Source organism: Chelmon rostratus, chromosome 1 (assembly GCF_017976325.1).
Source record: "Chelmon rostratus isolate fCheRos1 chromosome 1, fCheRos1.pri, whole genome shotgun sequence".
Taxonomy (NCBI): domain Eukaryota; kingdom Metazoa; phylum Chordata; class Actinopteri; order Chaetodontiformes; family Chaetodontidae; genus Chelmon; species Chelmon rostratus.
The window spans coordinates 8,566,250-8,585,454 of NC_055658.1; the positions used below are offsets into that span (position 1 = coordinate 8,566,250).

General features: G+C 41.2%; 2 protein-coding genes across 2 annotated transcripts; one reads left to right on the forward strand and one right to left on the reverse strand.

The window, feature by feature from the left end:
- Window positions 1-797: 797 nt before the first annotated feature.
- On the reverse strand, window positions 798-5,787 carry cdc42se2 (CDC42 small effector 2). The gene is made up of 5 exons (XM_041940694.1): window positions 5,700-5,787; window positions 3,567-3,814; window positions 2,860-2,961; window positions 2,697-2,775; window positions 798-1,477 (listed from the first exon to the last, which is right to left on the reverse strand). Exons 2-4 carry the CDS (start codon window positions 3,618-3,620, stop codon window positions 2,701-2,703), a joined length of 231 nt encoding a protein of 76 aa, XP_041796628.1. The 5' UTR covers window positions 3,621-3,814; window positions 5,700-5,787; the 3' UTR covers window positions 798-1,477; window positions 2,697-2,700.
- A 5-nt stretch (window positions 5,788-5,792) lies between these two features.
- On the forward strand, window positions 5,793-8,488 carry nip7 (NIP7 nucleolar pre-rRNA processing protein). The gene is made up of 5 exons (XM_041940682.1): window positions 5,793-5,949; window positions 6,062-6,148; window positions 6,236-6,374; window positions 7,539-7,679; window positions 8,009-8,488. The coding sequence occupies exons 1-5, from the start codon at window positions 5,894-5,896 to the stop codon at window positions 8,126-8,128; spliced, it is 543 nt and encodes a 180-aa protein (XP_041796616.1). The 5' UTR covers window positions 5,793-5,893; the 3' UTR covers window positions 8,129-8,488.
- Window positions 8,489-19,205: the final 10,717 nt, after the last annotated feature.

Below are 19,205 nucleotides of genomic sequence, written 5' to 3' on the forward strand. Positions count from 1 at the left end.
TTGGACTACGTATGACAATACTGACGGATGAAAAGGAACCAGCAAGTCAATTAAAAGTGAGAACATGAACTCTAGTCTGATCACAACACTGGCAACCAGTGTGATCAGGCAGTAAGAGCTGCACTTATTTACTTTCCATAAGAGAGTAAAATGAGGGTTAACGTTTGCACAGACAAACTGGGAATAACTTAATTTAATGTCCATAGTGGGTCAGATGGGGATTTAATACCTTTTGTAATTTTGGTTTTGACAGAATAATGTGAACATTACATGGAATCCTCTTTCAACAATGAAACAACTCATTTACAAACATTGCAACAAAGGTGGGTCACATTGAGTTAAATGCAATTTAGTGGCATCTGTCAGCTTTAACATTAACTACTACGACCTCCAAAGGAACAAAATCATCTCTGCCCACTTTGTAGTTGTGGAACTGACAAACTACTTTATGTCAAGAGAAACACTAAAAGAATTCATGACAAGACAGTGTGGAAAACAAACTGTGATGGGAAAAAGGAACAGCAGTTACAACTAACCAAAAAGTATATGATGGACATACAGTAGGTCCAATACAGGTTTGAGAATACTGCTAACAGTATCAAACCTGACCCACATTTGTGGCGTCGTTTGCAATGGTGGTTTGGTTACTTCCAAGTTTAATTCTTGGTCTACGGTTGGTACACAAGCTTTGAAAAGAATAAAAACACAAATCTTCTTGAAAACACTTAGCTCGGTATTTGCAGCTTCAAGCTGCCATACGACACTAATAAAACAAATAATGAACATGACGTCAGAAGGCAGATTAGGAAGTTCATAGTTTATTAAAATTCTATATGGTTCAATCTAAATGAGTATAAAAAAAAACAGTTGAAATCAATGCGAAATTCCTAAGCAAGTGTGAGTGTACAATGTATGATCCAGTGTACTCTACTCATTTCAAGTTTATTACAAGACAGCACTCTTCAACCCTGAAAGCAACTCAAAGGATCATGAGTATTTCTCAGAATAAAACAATGAACATATCGCTTTTTGCCTTGCTACCTCTACCTGTCCTTTGATAAACCTCTGAGAATAAAGAAGCAAAGTGAATGTTTCAAATCTCCAGCGTGGCCCAGCCACCATGAGGTCCGTTAACAAATCAGATAATAAATACAGGCATCCAAATGGGCTACGACAGCAAATATTTTTGAAACTATTTTCCTCATGCATACACACAAGCATACGTCTGAGATTATGAACTTTCTAAACCCTCTTATCTACTCAACAGTTATTCTTTACAGTGCAACAGTATGGCAGCAAATGGATAGCCTAGCAGTGCTTTCATTAAAAAAAAAAAGTAATGGAAAATAAAAATATATACAACATTATGGAAAAGCAGTAGTTTCATCTTTTGGTCCTGTGTCCATTACAGACAGAACTGCTTTTTGAAAATGCTTCCTCATATCAACAACAGTAGTTTCCACAAGACTGTGAGGGGCTGCGGGGGGAAAAAGCGGAACAAGTGTTAGGATCTCGACTGCGATCGATAGGCTGGGTGTGGGTTAAGCCCACATCACAGTTTTACCATCAAATCTGATTCCGTCTGGTCAAAGTTTGAGAGCAAATTCACTTTTTGAGAGTCAACAGGATCCAGAGTACCGACTCTGGCCATGTCACCAGTCATTTTTTACCAAGCGTGATTAATAATGTTGGGCTGATTCTGTTTAGGCGCCTGAACAGAGACTGGGTCAAAAAATATTTCGTGATAGTGACCATGGTAATGTCCATTGGGAGTTTAAAAAACAAGACAGAGTGAAATGTTAATAGTTAACCACTTGCCTGAGGCCAAGGAGAGAGCAACGCCACAGCCCAAATAAGGCCAGTGTTAAAAAAAAGAAAGAAAAAAGAAAGAAAAAGAAATTACTTTTAAAAATGTACTAATGACATTTTCCTGACAGCCGAGTCACTGTCATGAGGAAGTGGTTATCAGCACAACAGAGCTAATCAAGAAGAGAAAGCACATGCATTCCTACACGGAAGGAGGGATGAATTCCCCCAATAAAACAATACTAATGTAAAGCACAGGACACATATGTGCTGTGTACAATTTCACCACTTCTCTTCCAAAGACACACAAGACAAGCTTGCTCTTATGTGTAAGCATGATTTGCCATTATATGTATGACACATCGTGGGTGGGGGTAAATCAGGAACTCTTTGTTGTAGATGTTAATGTTTTTTATTTTTTATATTTTTTATTTTCTATTACCTTTGCTATTTGCTATTTTTATTGATGCAACCTGTAACACCAAATTTCCCCAGCTGGAGACTAATAAAGTTGATCTTATCTTAATACTGGCGTTATCTCTCATCGATAACAAAAGTGTTGAGGCTAAATCAAAATGTCTGGTTACAGCATGGGAGACAGAGGAACTACTAGCATTCTTTGCACACGGTGCAGGTTGCTTGTCTGTGTTCACCAAGAACGCTGCACTGCTTGTTAAATTTTGTATGAGAATATTTTTACATGTTTGGACCAGTTCTAAGTAAAATCTCTGATTAATTCAATCTCCCCCCAAAAAACAAACGTGTCCTTTCACAGTCACAAATAGCTATTTGCATAAAGCTTATCTAGGATGGGCTTGTATGGCTTTGGGGTAGTGAAAATTCTGTGGCTGAACATCAGTTCCGCTAAGGGATGAAAAAGTATCTCTCACCTTGTTACAACTGGGAACCTTCAGACCCTCCATGCGCGTAGCCCCCTTTAGATTTCATCTGGGCCTGAACAAGGTCCACCTACAAACACAGAGAGTAAACGGTTGTTGACTGTCTGCAATATTCGGCTGGTTGAATATTCTGGAAAGCGGACATAAAACCTACTGATGCCAATCCCAGGCCCATGTCTCCTGAGCCTACATGTGTGGTGTGAACAAAGTTCGTTGGCTCCCCAATCATGGAGCGATCGATCCGTCGCCGCCGTTTCTGAAAATGAGTAAAATAAACATAAACTTATTTTTCAAACCTAAATATCATTAGTCTTGTCATCCTAAAAAGATTTCAGGTAATATTACTAAACAGTGAGAAAAGAGAAGAAGTAAACACCAGGCTAAGCACCAGGCTGTGGAGCTAAGACTGAGACAGAGGTTGATATTCATGAATCCTTTTATCTTATCTGTTAACGGACTGACTGGATGACTACAATGAAGCACAACAAGTGGTCGTTCACTGCAACAATAATAAACCTTACTGAATCTAAACTAAGTTTGGTCTCAGACTGGGCTGTGGTTAGCTGGAGGCCCTGCCACTTTCTTTTTTATCTGTGATAAAAGGAGGATGTGAGATTTATTTTGTGAGGCACGACACAACCATGGTGTTTTCAGAGAAACTTTAACAAACTAATAAATAGTGAGTATGCACTATTTTCACAGCTATGTGGAATTGCACACTGCATTACACTACAGAATACTCTCTTTTACAAACCGAAACTCCTTCTAAAACTCATTTCATACCAACTTCCACTTTAAACAAGGCAGCTACATCAAAACCGGAGTCAATCAATTTCTCTTCCATGTTAATCTTATACTCACAGGCTGTGGCTGCTCTGCAATGCAGCAGCTGAAGCAAACCCAGAACTCAGTCATTCTGAGGCTGACGGAGAAGCCACAGCAGTTTCCTCTCTCAATTCAGACGTCTTTCTGCGTCTGTCTTCCTGTTCAGTGTCACCAGAGCCACGAACACACGCCGGAAACCGATGACTGACGCAGACCACTGGTTTATCCTGGTTAAACCGTTGGCACAAGGGCTGTTCTCCCAACACAGGGCAGCACACTCCTGTCTACATGTGAAAGACAGAAAAAACACAATCACTATTTTTTTTTTAACTGAATACTGACAAATTAGTCATTATAGTCAAGCCAAACCATCATATCTAGACATTGTTTTTTGGGGTCAAGCAATTGTAGACTTGGATTAGAAACTTGTGGGCACCTTCTTAAAGTGAAAGGTACTATTGTGTGCTGGTTGATTTAGTAGCCAGTTTTGTGCCTGGCATGCCAATGCTTTCACTTATGCAGGTCTCTCCTCTCGTAAGAGCTGCAGCTAATGAGGTCAAACCTATAGGCAGGGGCACTGGTGTACATATAGCTCAAAATAATTCTATTTCATATCTAAATTTACTATTGTCAAAATTAACTGCTGTTACACTCACTTTCTACATGTACATATCAGGTATTCTGACTTAGTCACGCAGAGTAATAACTTGTACGACATAAAACCTGAAATCTAAACAAACGGGTTGTACAAACGCAAATATGTGTGCATTGTGTAGACTATTATATGAGTCTTGAGTTGAAATCTCAAAATGGAACAAAATTGGGTCAGTGTGTACTGAGTGTTTCAACACGGGATCATGAGCAGTTATAAAACACAGGTTGCCCAAGTGATCAATAGGTTTCACATTTCCCTTTATAGGTCATCTCTTGTGGTAAACAACAATGCATTGCATTATAACCTTGAGCTTTCATGGTCACTGATCAGCAGATGTTTCAGTGTTCATCACACTGTTATTAACACTGTAGCCTTGATAAGCTATCCATTTTAATTAATATCTCCCTGGAGCTGAAATAACCTAGAGGCTTATTCCATTAATGGGTCAGAAAAGCAAATAGTACAGGATCTCCTAAAGAGGACACTTTTATTTTATAGAAATGTACATTTGTGTGTTGCTGGGAAGACATAAGGCACAATAATGACAAAAGAAATGTAGAGGGTAGGCTGTGTTTGGAGGCAAAAGAAATTTCTATGAGTGTTAAGTCCGTCCCATAGTGCAACACTTGGCTCATCGGGAGCAAAAAGCACTGCAGTTAATTCTTTAAGAAGCATTTCAAAATGTAAAGTATGACAAAGCAGCAGCAGGAGTCTGAGATGTGTCATGTCAGTGAATATAATCGTTTTGCCGTGTATATCTTTACTTGGCAACATCCGAAAACAGGATCCAGCATTTTTCTTTTCGGCCATTATTGCGGTCAGACAGGAGGTGACAAGAGGATCAAACGTTCTCCCGAATGCGAAGAGCTCGCTGACAAAGTAGATTTCTTAGCAACTCTGGCTGACATTACACATCGCTGACACTGAACTGAGCACTCCATACAGGTGAATCAAATCAGGTGGCAGAGAGCGATTGAGAGAGACGCTTAACGTTGATTTTAATGACTGTTGAAATCCTTAAAAGGATTAGTTACTCTTCCTTTGATCTGGGATCACACGAATGTAATCGGTATTTACAAACAAATGGAGGTTATGTAACTTCGCACCGCTGCGGCAAAGACTCTTGTCTTCACACGGCGAGTCCGAGCTCGAATCACAAATGGCGCAATACAGTCTACTCACTGATTATGACATTCCGCTGTTTCAGGCGTGATTTCAATTGAATTGCTTTAGTATAGCGGTGTGGTTGCCTGCAGCGAACTAGCGGTAGCATTATCGGCTGCTAACAGAGTTAGCTCAGAGGCTAACGTTCACTAGCTCACTAATATCAGCGGGTCCGTTTTTTCTCCACTGACCGCTAGCTAACCAGGCTAACTGAGCCCGTTTTCGACAGCGTGATTTTAATTATCAAATAAAACGAACTGTAAAACACATGAATGTTCACATAACTATTTGGCAGTTACACAGTAAACCAATTTCAAAGAGTTATTATAATTTTAAGTGAAAAAACTTACCAGATTGCGGCCGGTTTGCCTGAGTAAAAAACCAACGATCGACTGAACGCTAAAGAATGCAAAAAAACCAGGAACTGACCTCGCCGATTACGTCACTCAACTTCCGCGACAGAGTGTGACTGCTTCCGTGTTGCCCCACGTTTTCGCAGGAGATAGAGGTGTACGTTGATTAAATTTGGGTTTAAATCGTAAGGATGCGGCCACTAACAGACGAAGAGACGAAAACTATGTTCGAGAAGCTTTCGAAATAGTAAGTGAATTTAAAAGACATTTTGCTTGCCTGCTGAGATTCAAATGATTCCAAACACGTTAGCATTCTCGTTAGCGTACGCGTGTGAGCCCTGTCTTTTCTCCCACAACAGCATCGGTGAAAACATCAAACTTCTCGTGGACCGACCCGACGGTGCCTACTGTTTCAGGCTACAGAATGACCGTGTGTACTACATGAGGTAATAAATGAACATACGTATTTTTTCTTAATCTGCCAGAACCTCCACATTCGACAAATTCGTGTAATCATTGTTTTCTGTCCACAGCGAGAAAATTCTGAAGTTGGCCACAAACATTTCCCGGGACAAGCTCGTGTCAGTGGGAACATGTTTTGGAAAGTTCACAAAGACCAATAAGTTCCGCCTGCACATCACAGCTCTGGATTTCCTGGCGCCCTATGCGAAGGTGACTATGAGTGCATCTCATGTTTACTATTTGCTACCATCATTTGCAGCCCTTCCTTAGCTCTCACTATAAATATTTAGTAAAGTGACTTAGAACCTCTATTTGAATTACTACTGGAGCATCTGTCTGCTGAAAAGCTTGCAGGAAGAGCAGGGTGCTCTGGAGTGAACCAGAGATCAAAAGTGGCTAATGGCTGGCCACCCTGATAGTTCAGTGGCATATGTCAGTTCTGAGTGGTATTCCACTGTTGATCTACTGGCATATGACAGTTTTAAGTGGCATGTCACACTGGCAGATACCACTGGCCACCTGAATAGACTGATTTTCACTGACATACTGTATGCTTCTGCTGTGTGCCACATGAAGATGGCATGCCACTTGTACTGTGTTAACCCGGTAGCTCATGTGTTAACATTATACAAGTAGTTGTCAAACACCCCAGTTTCTATTTAATACTAATAAAGGTGGTCTGTCGGTGGAACACAACAGTAATGTGCTGTTCAGCATAGCATTACAACATTAGTAATAATATGCCAGTAAAAATCGATGTATGCAGGTGGTATCTGCCTGCGGGCCATGGGTGACATGCTGTTTTTATGAGTCATATGGCAGCTGGATACTAGCAGGCCTTTTTCACGCCAGACATTTTTTTGAATCTTATATCTCTGAAATATCTAACATTGACTGATTGAAGTAGATAGAGCTGGTCCATGTTGACACCTGCACAAACACATGGTCGCTCAGGTTTAAATGAGCCAGCCACGCACCACAGTGTGTGGCTATTAATTACATGGATATTTTTGAAGCTGTCCTGAAGTTGTTGGATAATTAGTTAATAAAAGTGTCAACATGAGAACTGTTTTGCTTCCAAGATATTCTCCAATGGGATGCGTTAATATAAAATAACTTCTATTGCTGTTTCATGTATGCTGCATTGCATATGCAGTAACGATATTATCCTGGGATTGCAATATTGCTTCTCTCTTTGGCTATGATGATCACATAGTGAATATTTGATATTGTGACAATGTGTGGATAATTAACAGGGGAATATCTAATGTTTTATATACTAACTGCCCTGTTTTCTTTGTTAAAAAAATGTTACCCTTTCACCTGTGCTGATAAGATGAACAATAGGTTGAAGCGCTTCTTTTATGTGTTCAGTTCAAGGTGTGGGTGAAACCTGGAGCAGAGCAGTCTTTCCTCTATGGGAACCATGTACTAAAATCTGGGCTTGGGAGAATCACTGAGAACACTATGCAGTATCAGGGAGTGGTGGTCTACTCCATGGCTGATGTACCCCTGGTAAGTTTTGTAACAATGCTTTATTGCTCACATGGTCAACTGCTTATATTCCTGCTGGGGCCACTCGTGCTGAAAATACACATGTGATGGTTGACATGCTTCACACAGAGCATACTCTGCACTGAGATGTTAAAAGTGCTTTGGTGTGACCTGCAGTTGTATGTCTTCACAGCAGTTCCTGATTTAATATATCCACGTATTCCACACCGAAAAGTCAGAACACCATATTTGCTAGAGTAATTTGTGTAACTTGTGCTCATATGAACAACAGAGTTTTTTGTCCTTGTTCACTGAGGTGATTTCTGAACCAGTTACTTGTGATTTCTCAGGGTTTTGGTGTGGCTGCAAAGTCCACCCAGGAGTGTCGGCGAGTGGACCCCATGTCCATCGTAGTGTTCCACCAGGCCGATGTGGGAGAGTTCATTAGGAATGAAGACACATTAACATAAAGATGCACCAACAACTGGACTGTCAGATGCCCTTTTTTAAAAACACACATTTCATACCCAGTAACAGTTGCTGAAATTCACACCGACAACAGCTGCTGTTTTCTTTTCACAAGAGTGGTTGGATGAAAATGCCAGGCACAACTGCCCATGTTTCTAATTCAGTTTAGGGACTGAAACAAAGACTCTCTTGACTCACCTTGAGATACTACGACTACTATCCGAAGGATTCCCTTGTCACCGAGCCTCCTGATACCTTCAGTCTGGCTATTGGTCAAATCTCATCAAAATGAAGAGAAAAGCTTTTCTTGTGTTTCTCTTTTGTAAATGTCATCTTTCAAATAAATCTTTAATGTCTTTGTATATATTTGAGTCTTTGCAAGCTTGCTTCTGTATATAGGGCGGCAGCAAAAGTGCATACCAGACACCATTGGAGATTTTGGAACAATTAAGAGACAACTAATCTTGCAAATTAAACCATGAAAATTTATTGAACTAGAAAGTGTCATGAACTTAAATTATAAACATGATTACAGTAATGCAGAAAAGACTGGACTTAACTGAAGAAGAATAGCTCGCATTCCTCCAAAAAAATGAAATAAAATTTGTGTAACCAAGAAATGAATGTGGCATCTAGGCTTCATGAACGTCTCACACCATGTTTAACTTCTTCATTGTTCTCCATCTGTCCTTAAGGTTGACATTTGTTCGGTCCTTGAAGCTGTAATATGCCTTTATCTGACTCCAGTTGCCCTTTCCAAATTTTTGGACCCCTTTTTTCAGCTTCTCTGTCTCACTCTCAGTCCACTTCTGCAACACAACAGGAACAGGAATATGAGGTTAAACAGTTTTCTGCTGCTCTGACACCTCAGTCAAAAACAGACAACGCCTTGTTATTCTTGCTTATGTGGTTCTTTAATGAGCTGTTTGAATGATAAGACATCTGAAAACTGCACACTGGCAGCAGAGCATCAATCTTTTTGAAAGCAAGACAGGGACCAAATGCTGTCTTTTGAGATTCCCATAATATCAAGACTTCTTGTCCGCATGTGATGCACTGCAACAGAGTTGTTAAATCATTTTTAACTTGAGTATTACAAAGTCAAAGTCAGCTTTATTGTCAATTCTGCAGTATGTACAACACAAACAGAATCGAAATTACGTTACTCTCAACCTCTGTGATAAGCTGTGATAAGACATATATTAAAAAAGAAAGAAATAAAAACTACAATCTAAACAATGACACATTAAGAGAATGTAGTAGTGCAAATGTTTATGGTAGTACAAAAAGAAAGAAGCTAGCTTATCAACTGGTGGTGATTAAAGTGTCGGTGTGTTTCCTGAGGGAGGAGTTCACATTAGTGAGAGAGTTTGTGGAGTCCAGGGTGTGTACGTGTGTGTGGTGGGGGGTGAGGGGGGGCAGCATTTCAGAGTCCAGGGTGTGTATGTGTGTGTGTGCACATGCATGCTTGCATGTGAGTGTGTGAGAGTAAGGGGGGGCAACAGGGAGTTATAGTCCAGGTTGTGTGTTTGTGTGGAGGAGGGGCAGAGCAGGGAGAGAGTTCAGCATCCTGACAGCCTGGTGGACGAAGCTGGCCTGCAGTCTGCTGGTCTTGGCCCGCAGACTCTGCAGTCTCCTCCCTGATGGCAGCAGGCTGAAGAGGCTGTGTGATGGGTGGGTGGGGTCTCTCACAATGCAAAGGGCTTTGCGGGTGAGGCGAGAGGTGTAGAGGTCTTGGAGGGAGGGGAGAGAAGCACCGATGATCTTCTCAGCCGCTCTCATGATGCACTGGAGGTTCTTCCTGCAGGACATGGAGCAGCCGCCATACCGGTGATGCTGCTGGTCAGAACGCTCTCGATAGTGCCTCTGTAGAAGGTGTGCATGATGGGGGCCAGGGCTCTAGCTTTCCTCAGTTTGCGGAGGAAGTAGAGGCGCTGGTTCACTTTCTTGGCCAGTGATGTGGTGTTGGTGGTCCAGGAGAGGTCCTCAGTGACGTGCACACCCAGGAATTTGGTGCTGCTCACCCTCTCCACTGTAGCACCGTGGATGGTAAGAGGGGCATGCTGGGGGCGTCTCCTCCTGAAGTCCACAACATCTCCTTCGTCTTCTTCACATTCAGAGAGAGATTGTTGTGTTCACACCACAAGACCAGGCGGCTCACCTCGCTCCTGTAGTCCGTCTCGTTGTCGTTGCTGATGAGACCCACCACAGTTGTGTCATCAGCGAACTTGACGAGGAGGTTGGAGCTGTGAAGCAGAGTAAAGAGGAGGGGGCTCAGCACACATCCTTGTGGGGCCCCCGTGTTCAGTGTGGTAGTGCTGGATGTGTTCCTGCCGACCAGTACTGCCTGAGGTCTCCCAGTCAGGAAGTCCAGCAGCCAGTTGCACAGAGAGGTGTTTAATCCCAGCTGGTCCAGTTTTGTAATGAGCTGTTGCGGGATGATTGTGTTGAATGCTGAGCCGAAGTCTATGAGAGTCCACGAGAAGTTTTCTTGTGTGGAGAATCTCTGGAGAGCTAAGTTTAAGTTTATTTACTTTATTGATCCCAAGACTGGGAAATTATTCTCTGCTTTTAACCCATCACTGGGGAAACACACACACATGCAACATGCACCATGCAGTGAAACACACACAAGAGCAGTGGGCTGCAATCAAGCGCCCGGGAAGCATATTGCTTAAGGGCACATCAGCCGGCTAATGGAGGGGGAGGGAATACTCCACCACAACCAACCACACAACCACAACCACACAACCACATTTTTCTGCCAGTCCGGTGGGGGAATCGAACCGGAGGTCTTCTGACCACAAGCCGCTTCTCCAACCTCTTCTCCAACCTCTAACCCCTAACACATGAGTCGAAGGTAAATGCAGAAAACTCTCCCGAAATTGCAATAAACATCCCAGTGCTTTACATCTCACGTCTGCTACTAACGTTACAGTGTGCAGCAGAATAACGTAAGAGTGGAGTAAACATTAGCGGCAGCGTGGCATAATGCCCCCTTGAACCCATCATCTTTTCCTATATGGCCAGATCATCGTATTGACCTTCTTTGTTACCGGGCAAACAAATCAGAAGGGATATGAGCTACAAAAGTCTTTGCACAGTACAGAGACACTAGTGAAGTAAGCGATAGAATAAGATTGTCTTGTTGAGATACACCCCCCATAGACAGAAGAGGTCTGTATTATCTACTGTATGCTGGCCCCGCCCCTTTTTAGCAGAAATACACCATTTTTAGCACTTCATTCATCTACCACATGGTGGCGCCATGTCAAACTTTGATTTCAATCACATAGCATTGTTCACAGTCATAATAAACATTACCCCGTGAAGGGGCAGCACTGGGAAATACTGCACACATTTTTTAAAATATTTTTGTTCTATTTTTAAAAAATATGCCTAAATTCATCGAGCCGCCATTTTGTTATTTTACGAGATCTCAAAAAGTCCTCCGCGATTCTTATTCGTCAAGGCCTTGAGCTCATGTGGAAAAGATTTCACGCTCATCGGATGTACGGTGTAGGACGAGTACATCATATTCCGTTGTATGCAAACTTCAAAAAAGTCCAATTATCTCACTTCCTGTTGTGTGTGGCCATATAATGGTATGACCTTTTTTGTTCGTCTTAATGAGATACACACTCAAAAAAAATTCTGAGTCCGTAACTTGAAGTACATACCATCCACGAACATCACTGTGCTAGGGGGCACTATGGAGCCGAGCTTCTGGTTCTGAGCAGCAACAGCCATTTCTAATCACTGTGCAACAGTTCATGCAGTGGCAATACTGCACATTTTTTAAATAATTTATTTTACTTTTTTGTGTACGTACCTGCCACCCTACCGAACAAAAATTTCCTTCGAATTCGTGCATGGCAACCCCCTCAATTGCCCAAAACGTCCGTGGAGACAAAAAAATAAAAAATAAAAAACATTACTAAAACAATAGGGCCTTGGGCCCTAAAAATGTGTTGTGTAATGAGTTTAACAGTGATAACAGGTGACTTGTTAAGTAAGATGAGCATGTTCTTTTTCCCCTCCCCCAACAGAGACTCAGAGTAAAAGAAGAGCATCTGTCTCAAAAACTGTCTGGACTCCACAAGGTACAGATTGGCTATAGAATTAATCTTGATTATAGAAGTAATCACAACTACCTTGTGTTATCTTTGCATATTGATATTTTACTGATTGTTTGAATATACTTATGTTTGCTTCATTTGAGCCCAATTCAGAGGATTTGTGAAATGGCTTTATTGTAGGGAAACTGAAGATAAACAGGACGTACAACGGTCAATGGTAAAACAGAATGATAAAGCTTTAAGTCAGTGTTTCTCAAAAATTTGAATGTTAGGGTCTCCCCTTTACTCTGACAGCTTACAAATGGAACCACATGGAACCGGTAGGGTCTATTTGGTTTCATTCAGAGTTACAGACTTGTAATAGTCACTTTTGCCCTACCTAATGGAACAAACAAGAATCCTTGAATTCAACTTTGAAAAGCGCTTCCTGAAGTAATTCAACTCTTTTGACACTGTTGATAATTGTAATATCATACAGATTGCAAAGCTGTCTCATGTTGGGAGGAAGGATGTGAAGACGTGCACCAATAAGACCATGGACAGGTATGATTACACATAGAAGTTTAATATCTATACTGTCGAACAGACGACATAACAGTGGGTAGTTACACTGTGGTAGTGTAATACAAGGTTATTAATATTAATATTATTATATAACTTTACAGCTGACAATTGTCTTCATTTTTTATCTGTTGCAGACTCTTCTCACATGACATAATGCGAAAATTCAATATGCAAGGTGGTGGGCCACATGGAAAGAGGGCCTTCAAGAAGACTCCCTTCTACTCTGTAATCACAGGTAAATAGAAAAACTGTCTGCTAGTTCTTTGCCGATTGCTTCTTCATGTTAGAAATGTGTGACTAACATGGCATACATGAACAAACAACAATTTGTCAGGACTGTACTAGGTAATCTCTGTAATACTGACAATTATGAAAGTGAATTGGTGTAGTTTCATGAAAGGGAACCATACTACAGTAAGACTTTATTTATTCATTATTCAGCTCAAAGTGGTGGAGGGGGCTATAAGAGTCCCAGGGCACCATTGGTGTAATTTGTCTTTCTTTTTGTTTTGCGTTTTGGTTTAGGTTGATGCATCCCAGGCAGGTAGAGTTTCTGTATATTTTTTTGAAATTTGTAATGTTTTACATAAAAATAAATATATTTTTTTTATTTATTTTTGAAATATATTAGACTTTGTGCTCTGTGTTTCAGCACAATGTTTAAAAAAAATAACCAAAAGGTTTTGTTTTTTTTTACTAATATTGCATATTTGAGTTTGTGTTTTTATTTCATTGCCATGTATGTTTAAAAATGTGTTAAGAAATTAAAAATATGTATATTGTTTGCACATTCATATGTTTGTGATTGATAATGTTTGAAAAGTGTATTGATTTAGATTACAGTAGGGTAGTTTGGTTAATGTGAACATCAAGTAATGTATTGATATCCAGTGGTAAAATAAGCATGACATTAGTGTTACTGAAACCTATTTAAAGGATCCAAAAAAAAAAAAAAAAAACATGTAATGCAAATAAATCCTGGAACATCCTGGAACTACATCAAGGTAAGGATCACAGGTTAAATTTAGTCCCTTTTTTTAAAGAACCAGATTTAACATTCAATTTTGCCAACTTGAATTTCCTTAAACATAGGTTTGTTGTGAATAATTTAGTAGATTCTAATGGCTGGATTTATTAGAATATCCTTATAATAATATGTTTAATAGACGTCTAGATTCTGTAAGTAAACGTCTGGCAAACGTCTAAATTTAGAGGCCTATAAATAGACGTTCATTAGCAGTTATTTAAACGTCTAAGATTAGACGAGGTGTATACATTTGGTATAAAAGCAAACATCTGGCAAACGACTAGAAATAGACGTATATTAGCAGTTATTTAAACGTCTAAGATTGGACAAGGCGTATAGACGTATTCGTCTATGTCTATTAGACGGCTAGTAGCTTAGACGGCTAAAAAAAACCTTTGATTTTTAGACCAGTGGTAGACAAATTTTAGCCCATATGGACCATTAGAGTCTATTAGACGTCTTTTAGGCCAAAACATGCTCGGTGGGAGGAATCTCACATCATCACAAAAGTATTTAATCTCACAAAATTCAGAATTGTGTTTGGTTTCAAAGAAATGTACCTGTTTCAAAAGGAATGTAGTATAGGACAAGTTCTCTAACTTCTCTGAGCCCCCACATTTCAAAACTTTGAGATTTTCCATTTTTTTTTTTGTTTGTTTTATTTTCTCTTCAACAAGTATGAAAATGCCAAAATCAAACACCTTTTCAAAAGAGCTCCATCTGGTGGAGTTTTGAAGCTACTGAGAAACAGCTCACTCACTGCAAATGCTCCAAAGCACGTTTGTAATTCCTCATTTTTATTTCTCCTCCTGTATTTTTACTCAAAGCATATGTTTAATAACACATTATTGAATTACTTTCAATAAATCTATACATACAATTTCAATCTGCTATTGGAGAAAGAGAAAATTACTCTTTCATCAAGGTATTAAAGGATTTTTGTCCCTACACCAGAGGATTGCAAAATGAAATGCAATTGTTGCCCCTTCCGTATGACACCTGCAGCTCAGGCTCAGGAGATGATTGAGGCTCTGGCTTAGGAGATGGCGGCACTCTGGCTCTGGAGATGGCTGCAGCTCTGTTTTAGGAGATTGGTGCAACTGTGGTTTAGGAGATGGCTGCAACCCTGGATCGGCGGATCGCTGCAGCACATGAACTGGAGACAGCTGCAGCTATGGCTCAGGAGATGGCTGCAGCTCTGACTTACTAGATGTCTGCAGTTCTGGCTTCGGACATGGCTGCAGCTCTGGCTCAGGGGATGGCAGCAGCTCTGGCTGAGGAGATGACTGCAGCTCTGGCACAGTAGACATCTGCAGCTCTGTCTTAGCAGATTGCTATAGCTCGGGCTCAGGAGATGGCTGCAGCATTGGCTCAGATTATGGCTGCAGCTCTGGCACAGAAGATGGCTGCAGTTTGGGTTTAAGAGATGGCTGCAACTCTGGCTGAGGAGATGGCTGCAGTTCTGGTTTTAGAGATGGTTGCAGCTCTGGGTCAGAAGATTGCAGCAACACAGGAACTGGAGACAGCTGCAGCTCTCTCTTAGGAGATTGTTTCGGATCTGGCTTCTGAGAGATGGCTACAACCCTGGCTCAGCGGATCGCTGCAGCACATTAACTGGAGAAAGCTGCAGCTGTGGCTCAGGAGACAGCTGGAGTTCTGGCACAGAAGAGATCTGCAGCTCTGTTGTGTGAGATTGCTATAGCTTAGGCTCAAGAGATGACTGCAGTTCTGCTCAGGAGATGGCTTCAGCACTGGCTCAGGAGATGGCTGCAGGACAGGAACTTGAGACAGCAGCAGCTCTGGTTTAGGAGATGGCTGCAACCACAGCTTAGCGGATCACTGCAGCACAGGAACTGGAGACAACTGCAGCTGTGGCTCTGGAGATTGCTGCAACTCTGCTTCAGGAAATTGCTGTAGCACAGAGATTGGAGACAGCTTCACCTCTAGTTTAGGAGATCGCTGCAGTACAGGAACTGGAGACAGCAGCAGCTCTGTTCTAGGAGATTGCTGCAGCTCTGGCTCATGAAATTGCTGCAGCACAGGAACTGGGAACAGCTGCAGCTCTGTTTTGGGAAATTGCTGCAGCTCTGGTTTAAGAGATTGCTGCAGAGCAGTTTGCTCTTCATGTTGTTTCATTTCCTCTCTTCTCTCACAATATTTGCTGTCTCCTTTCCTGGTCACATTGGGACTCCTCTTCTTTTTCTAAAAGACAGGTTGCAAAGAAGGGAGGGTAATAGTCAATACATTTGTTGCCTTTGTTTATGTCTTTGATGTTGCCTTGTCACTGGATTGCATTACGGCCTGTTTTCATTGGCTGGTGACAATCATTTCATTCACTCTCACAAATTACGAATTCATGGCTTTGTTGTTCCATACTGTGGTATTTAGAAAGGGGCTACTCCACCAGAAATACTTTTAGATTGGTTGTAAAGGATGACTTACCACTTTGTTCACTCTTGATGATGTTTCCAAGCAGAGTCCACCTTTATTTAAATCTTCGAACAGCCAAGTCTTCTCCTCTCTGTCCACTGCTGGCTGGTGTAGTTAGCTGGGAGAGAAATTCAGGAGGGGTTCAAGTCTTCACTGCCCTCTATCTTGCTGTTATTGTCTTGCTTGTTCTATCAGCTTCTTTCTTGCCGACCTGCCTGTCTTTTGTGGAGCAGCACATTGTCGGGTCTATTTCTGCAACTCTCATTTCTGGCATACACTGACATCTGAAGTTTTTGATGCTCATGCTGAGTCCCCAATGAAATCAAGTTGCATGTATTACTAGCTCAAGAAAATACATTCAACATAATTTAAAGAAATCCACCTTAACAGCTAGTGCTGTTTCAGGCTGCTGGTGCATGTCCCAACACACACGGGGTAGCTGCTGTGGTAAACCTTGGGCAACAGGGCACAGAGAGTTCACAGTTCATCTTGTATGGGAAAATTAAATTGTCTTCTGTCAAGAGAGCTCTTAAGTCCAGACTCCTTTATAGCTCCCTTGTAGTGCCACTATCTCGGACACACAGGCCAGCACAAAGAAATAAAGAAAGGTGCATGATGCACCGGTGCAAGACGCACCTAAACCACTGACCTGTGGACCAAAACAAACTATATACAAATGCACAGTGTTAACCCCTCAGCCAACCATATTCTTCATAATGGGCAGTATATGTACATGGGCCTCAGTGCAAGACGCTACCAGAGGCAGTCGCTAGTCCAGCCAGATGCAAAGACCAGCTCTCAGGGGTCACTATAATCGGGCAGGTTAGGTGGAGGCTGTGGTTGACTCCAAGTTCTGCCATCTTCTGTAGAGTATTTGTGAAACGAAATTAATTGGCTTTGGATCTCTGAGAAAGTCATCTAAATAAACTATCTGAACTGCTGTTTTCAGTTTTCTTGTAGCTGAATATATTTGATGATTATTATTTCAGCTACTTGCTTATTTCCTGTACTACTGAACTACTACATTCAGTGCAGTTTGGCTTTTTTTGCTGGTGGTAGGCTGCTGAGGGGCCAGTTCACGTGAGATGTCCACGTCTATGAGTGGTGGAAAGACTCCTGCTCCATATGACTCTTTGACTCTCAGGGGTCCAACATCACTGTCTTCTGTGGTGACTCGTGGACGGTTCAGTTTCTCCCACAGGCGCTGTTTTATTTTGCGTCCAAGTTGAAGGCTGTACGGGCAAAGCTGTCCGCTTTTGTAGCTGTGAAAAATTAAAGACACAAAAAATGACATTTCAATGATTAATGTGACTAAAAGAATAACCTATTGAGAAAAAATGGGGAATTCATATATGTTCATATATTCATATGACACATTTCCAAGGCTAACAGATTCATATTTAACATTTTTATGGCGTACAAACATACATCAGCATTTTGTCCATCACAGAGTGGTAGATCTCCTGGTAGTCTTCAACACAGTAGCCATGGATCATCAGAGGCGTCTCAGTGTGTGGGACAACATGTTCCTGGACACCAGCAGGGCTCAGCTGAGTGGTGGAGGCTGGGAAGTCGGGAGTATGGCTAGTAGGAATGAAGCCCTGCACCTGTAGAAGGTGGAGACAACATGAATGCTGTCAGAGAGACGTCACACTCTGTATACTGTTAACAGCACATTACTAACGGACAATGTATATCTGACACACTGCAGAGCTCCACTGTGTCAAAGTCAAAGACCGCTCACAGGTTCTGTCCATTTTACAGACATTTGTGTGACATTTGTTCCACTCAACAATCACTGTGAGAATATGCAATTGCATTAAATTTTAGATCATTTTTAATTCAGTGGAATTCAATGTACAATGTGTTGAGGACAGTAAAAGCAAGTGTTTACCTGGTTACAGGAGCCTTCCCGTTTTTCCTGAGGCACAGTGACCCTCTTCCTTTTCCTGCAGGGGGTCTTATTCTCTGAGTCATTGGGCATGCAGCACTGCAACAATACAGACACATGTATACCCAGGTCAAAATTGCTATACTATTAGGACTTAATTAAAGTCTACTTTTATTTCACTTCATTCAAGTGTATTTCCAACACATCGGTGATATGAAACAATTGTACTGCAAGCGTGTTTTGAAGCTCATGAATCCTGATTTTCACTGGTGTATTTCAGCACACTTCGCAACTAATCCAAAAATCCTCTGTACATAAAAGTGGCAAAGGGTGAATTCAATCCACTACTTGATCCAAAACATGTTGTGTTTTGTCCTGAACTGCATAAAAATGTCACACGTATAATATGCATTTTCTACAAATAACTAAGAGCAACTACTTAAGAATTGTAGTTCAATTTCAGGAGCAATGAGTTTGTGGTATCTTAATTCAAATGAATTAAGAAGCACTGAAGAACAGTTTAAAGTGAAATGGCCTCAAGACAACACTTGCACATCATCTTAAGGCAACATTTAGTCGAGGGTCCCTGAGCTAAAAGCAATTTTTATGGCTTCAATCTCTGTTTATATTGCAATACACTTAATACCTCTGTACTCAATCAAGTTACCACAAACATTAATGACTAACACATTCACAATGTGCAGACAGGGGTTAATAGGGGGCCAGTGATGGTGTGACCAACAGCAGCATTACATCAAGGACAGCTCACCTGGCAGCATCTCACAGGAAAATGGGTGTGCAAAGTTCCTGTGATCCTTTTGCATTTGAATGACAAGTTTTACATATTTTTGCTGAATATTTTAGCAAATGCTACATGTGTTACAAAGTTTATTCTACAACACAGATCACAAAATATTATATATATTACAGTATTTCTTTGAAGTTATCCATGTTATATGATAAAAAAAGCTCAAATGGATGGGAGTCATATTGTTCATCTCTATCATACAATAGAGATGTTGAGGTGGGCGGCGGCTGGGTCTCTGCACACCCTGTGCACAGTTGTGGGTTTTACAAGGGTCTTGGGA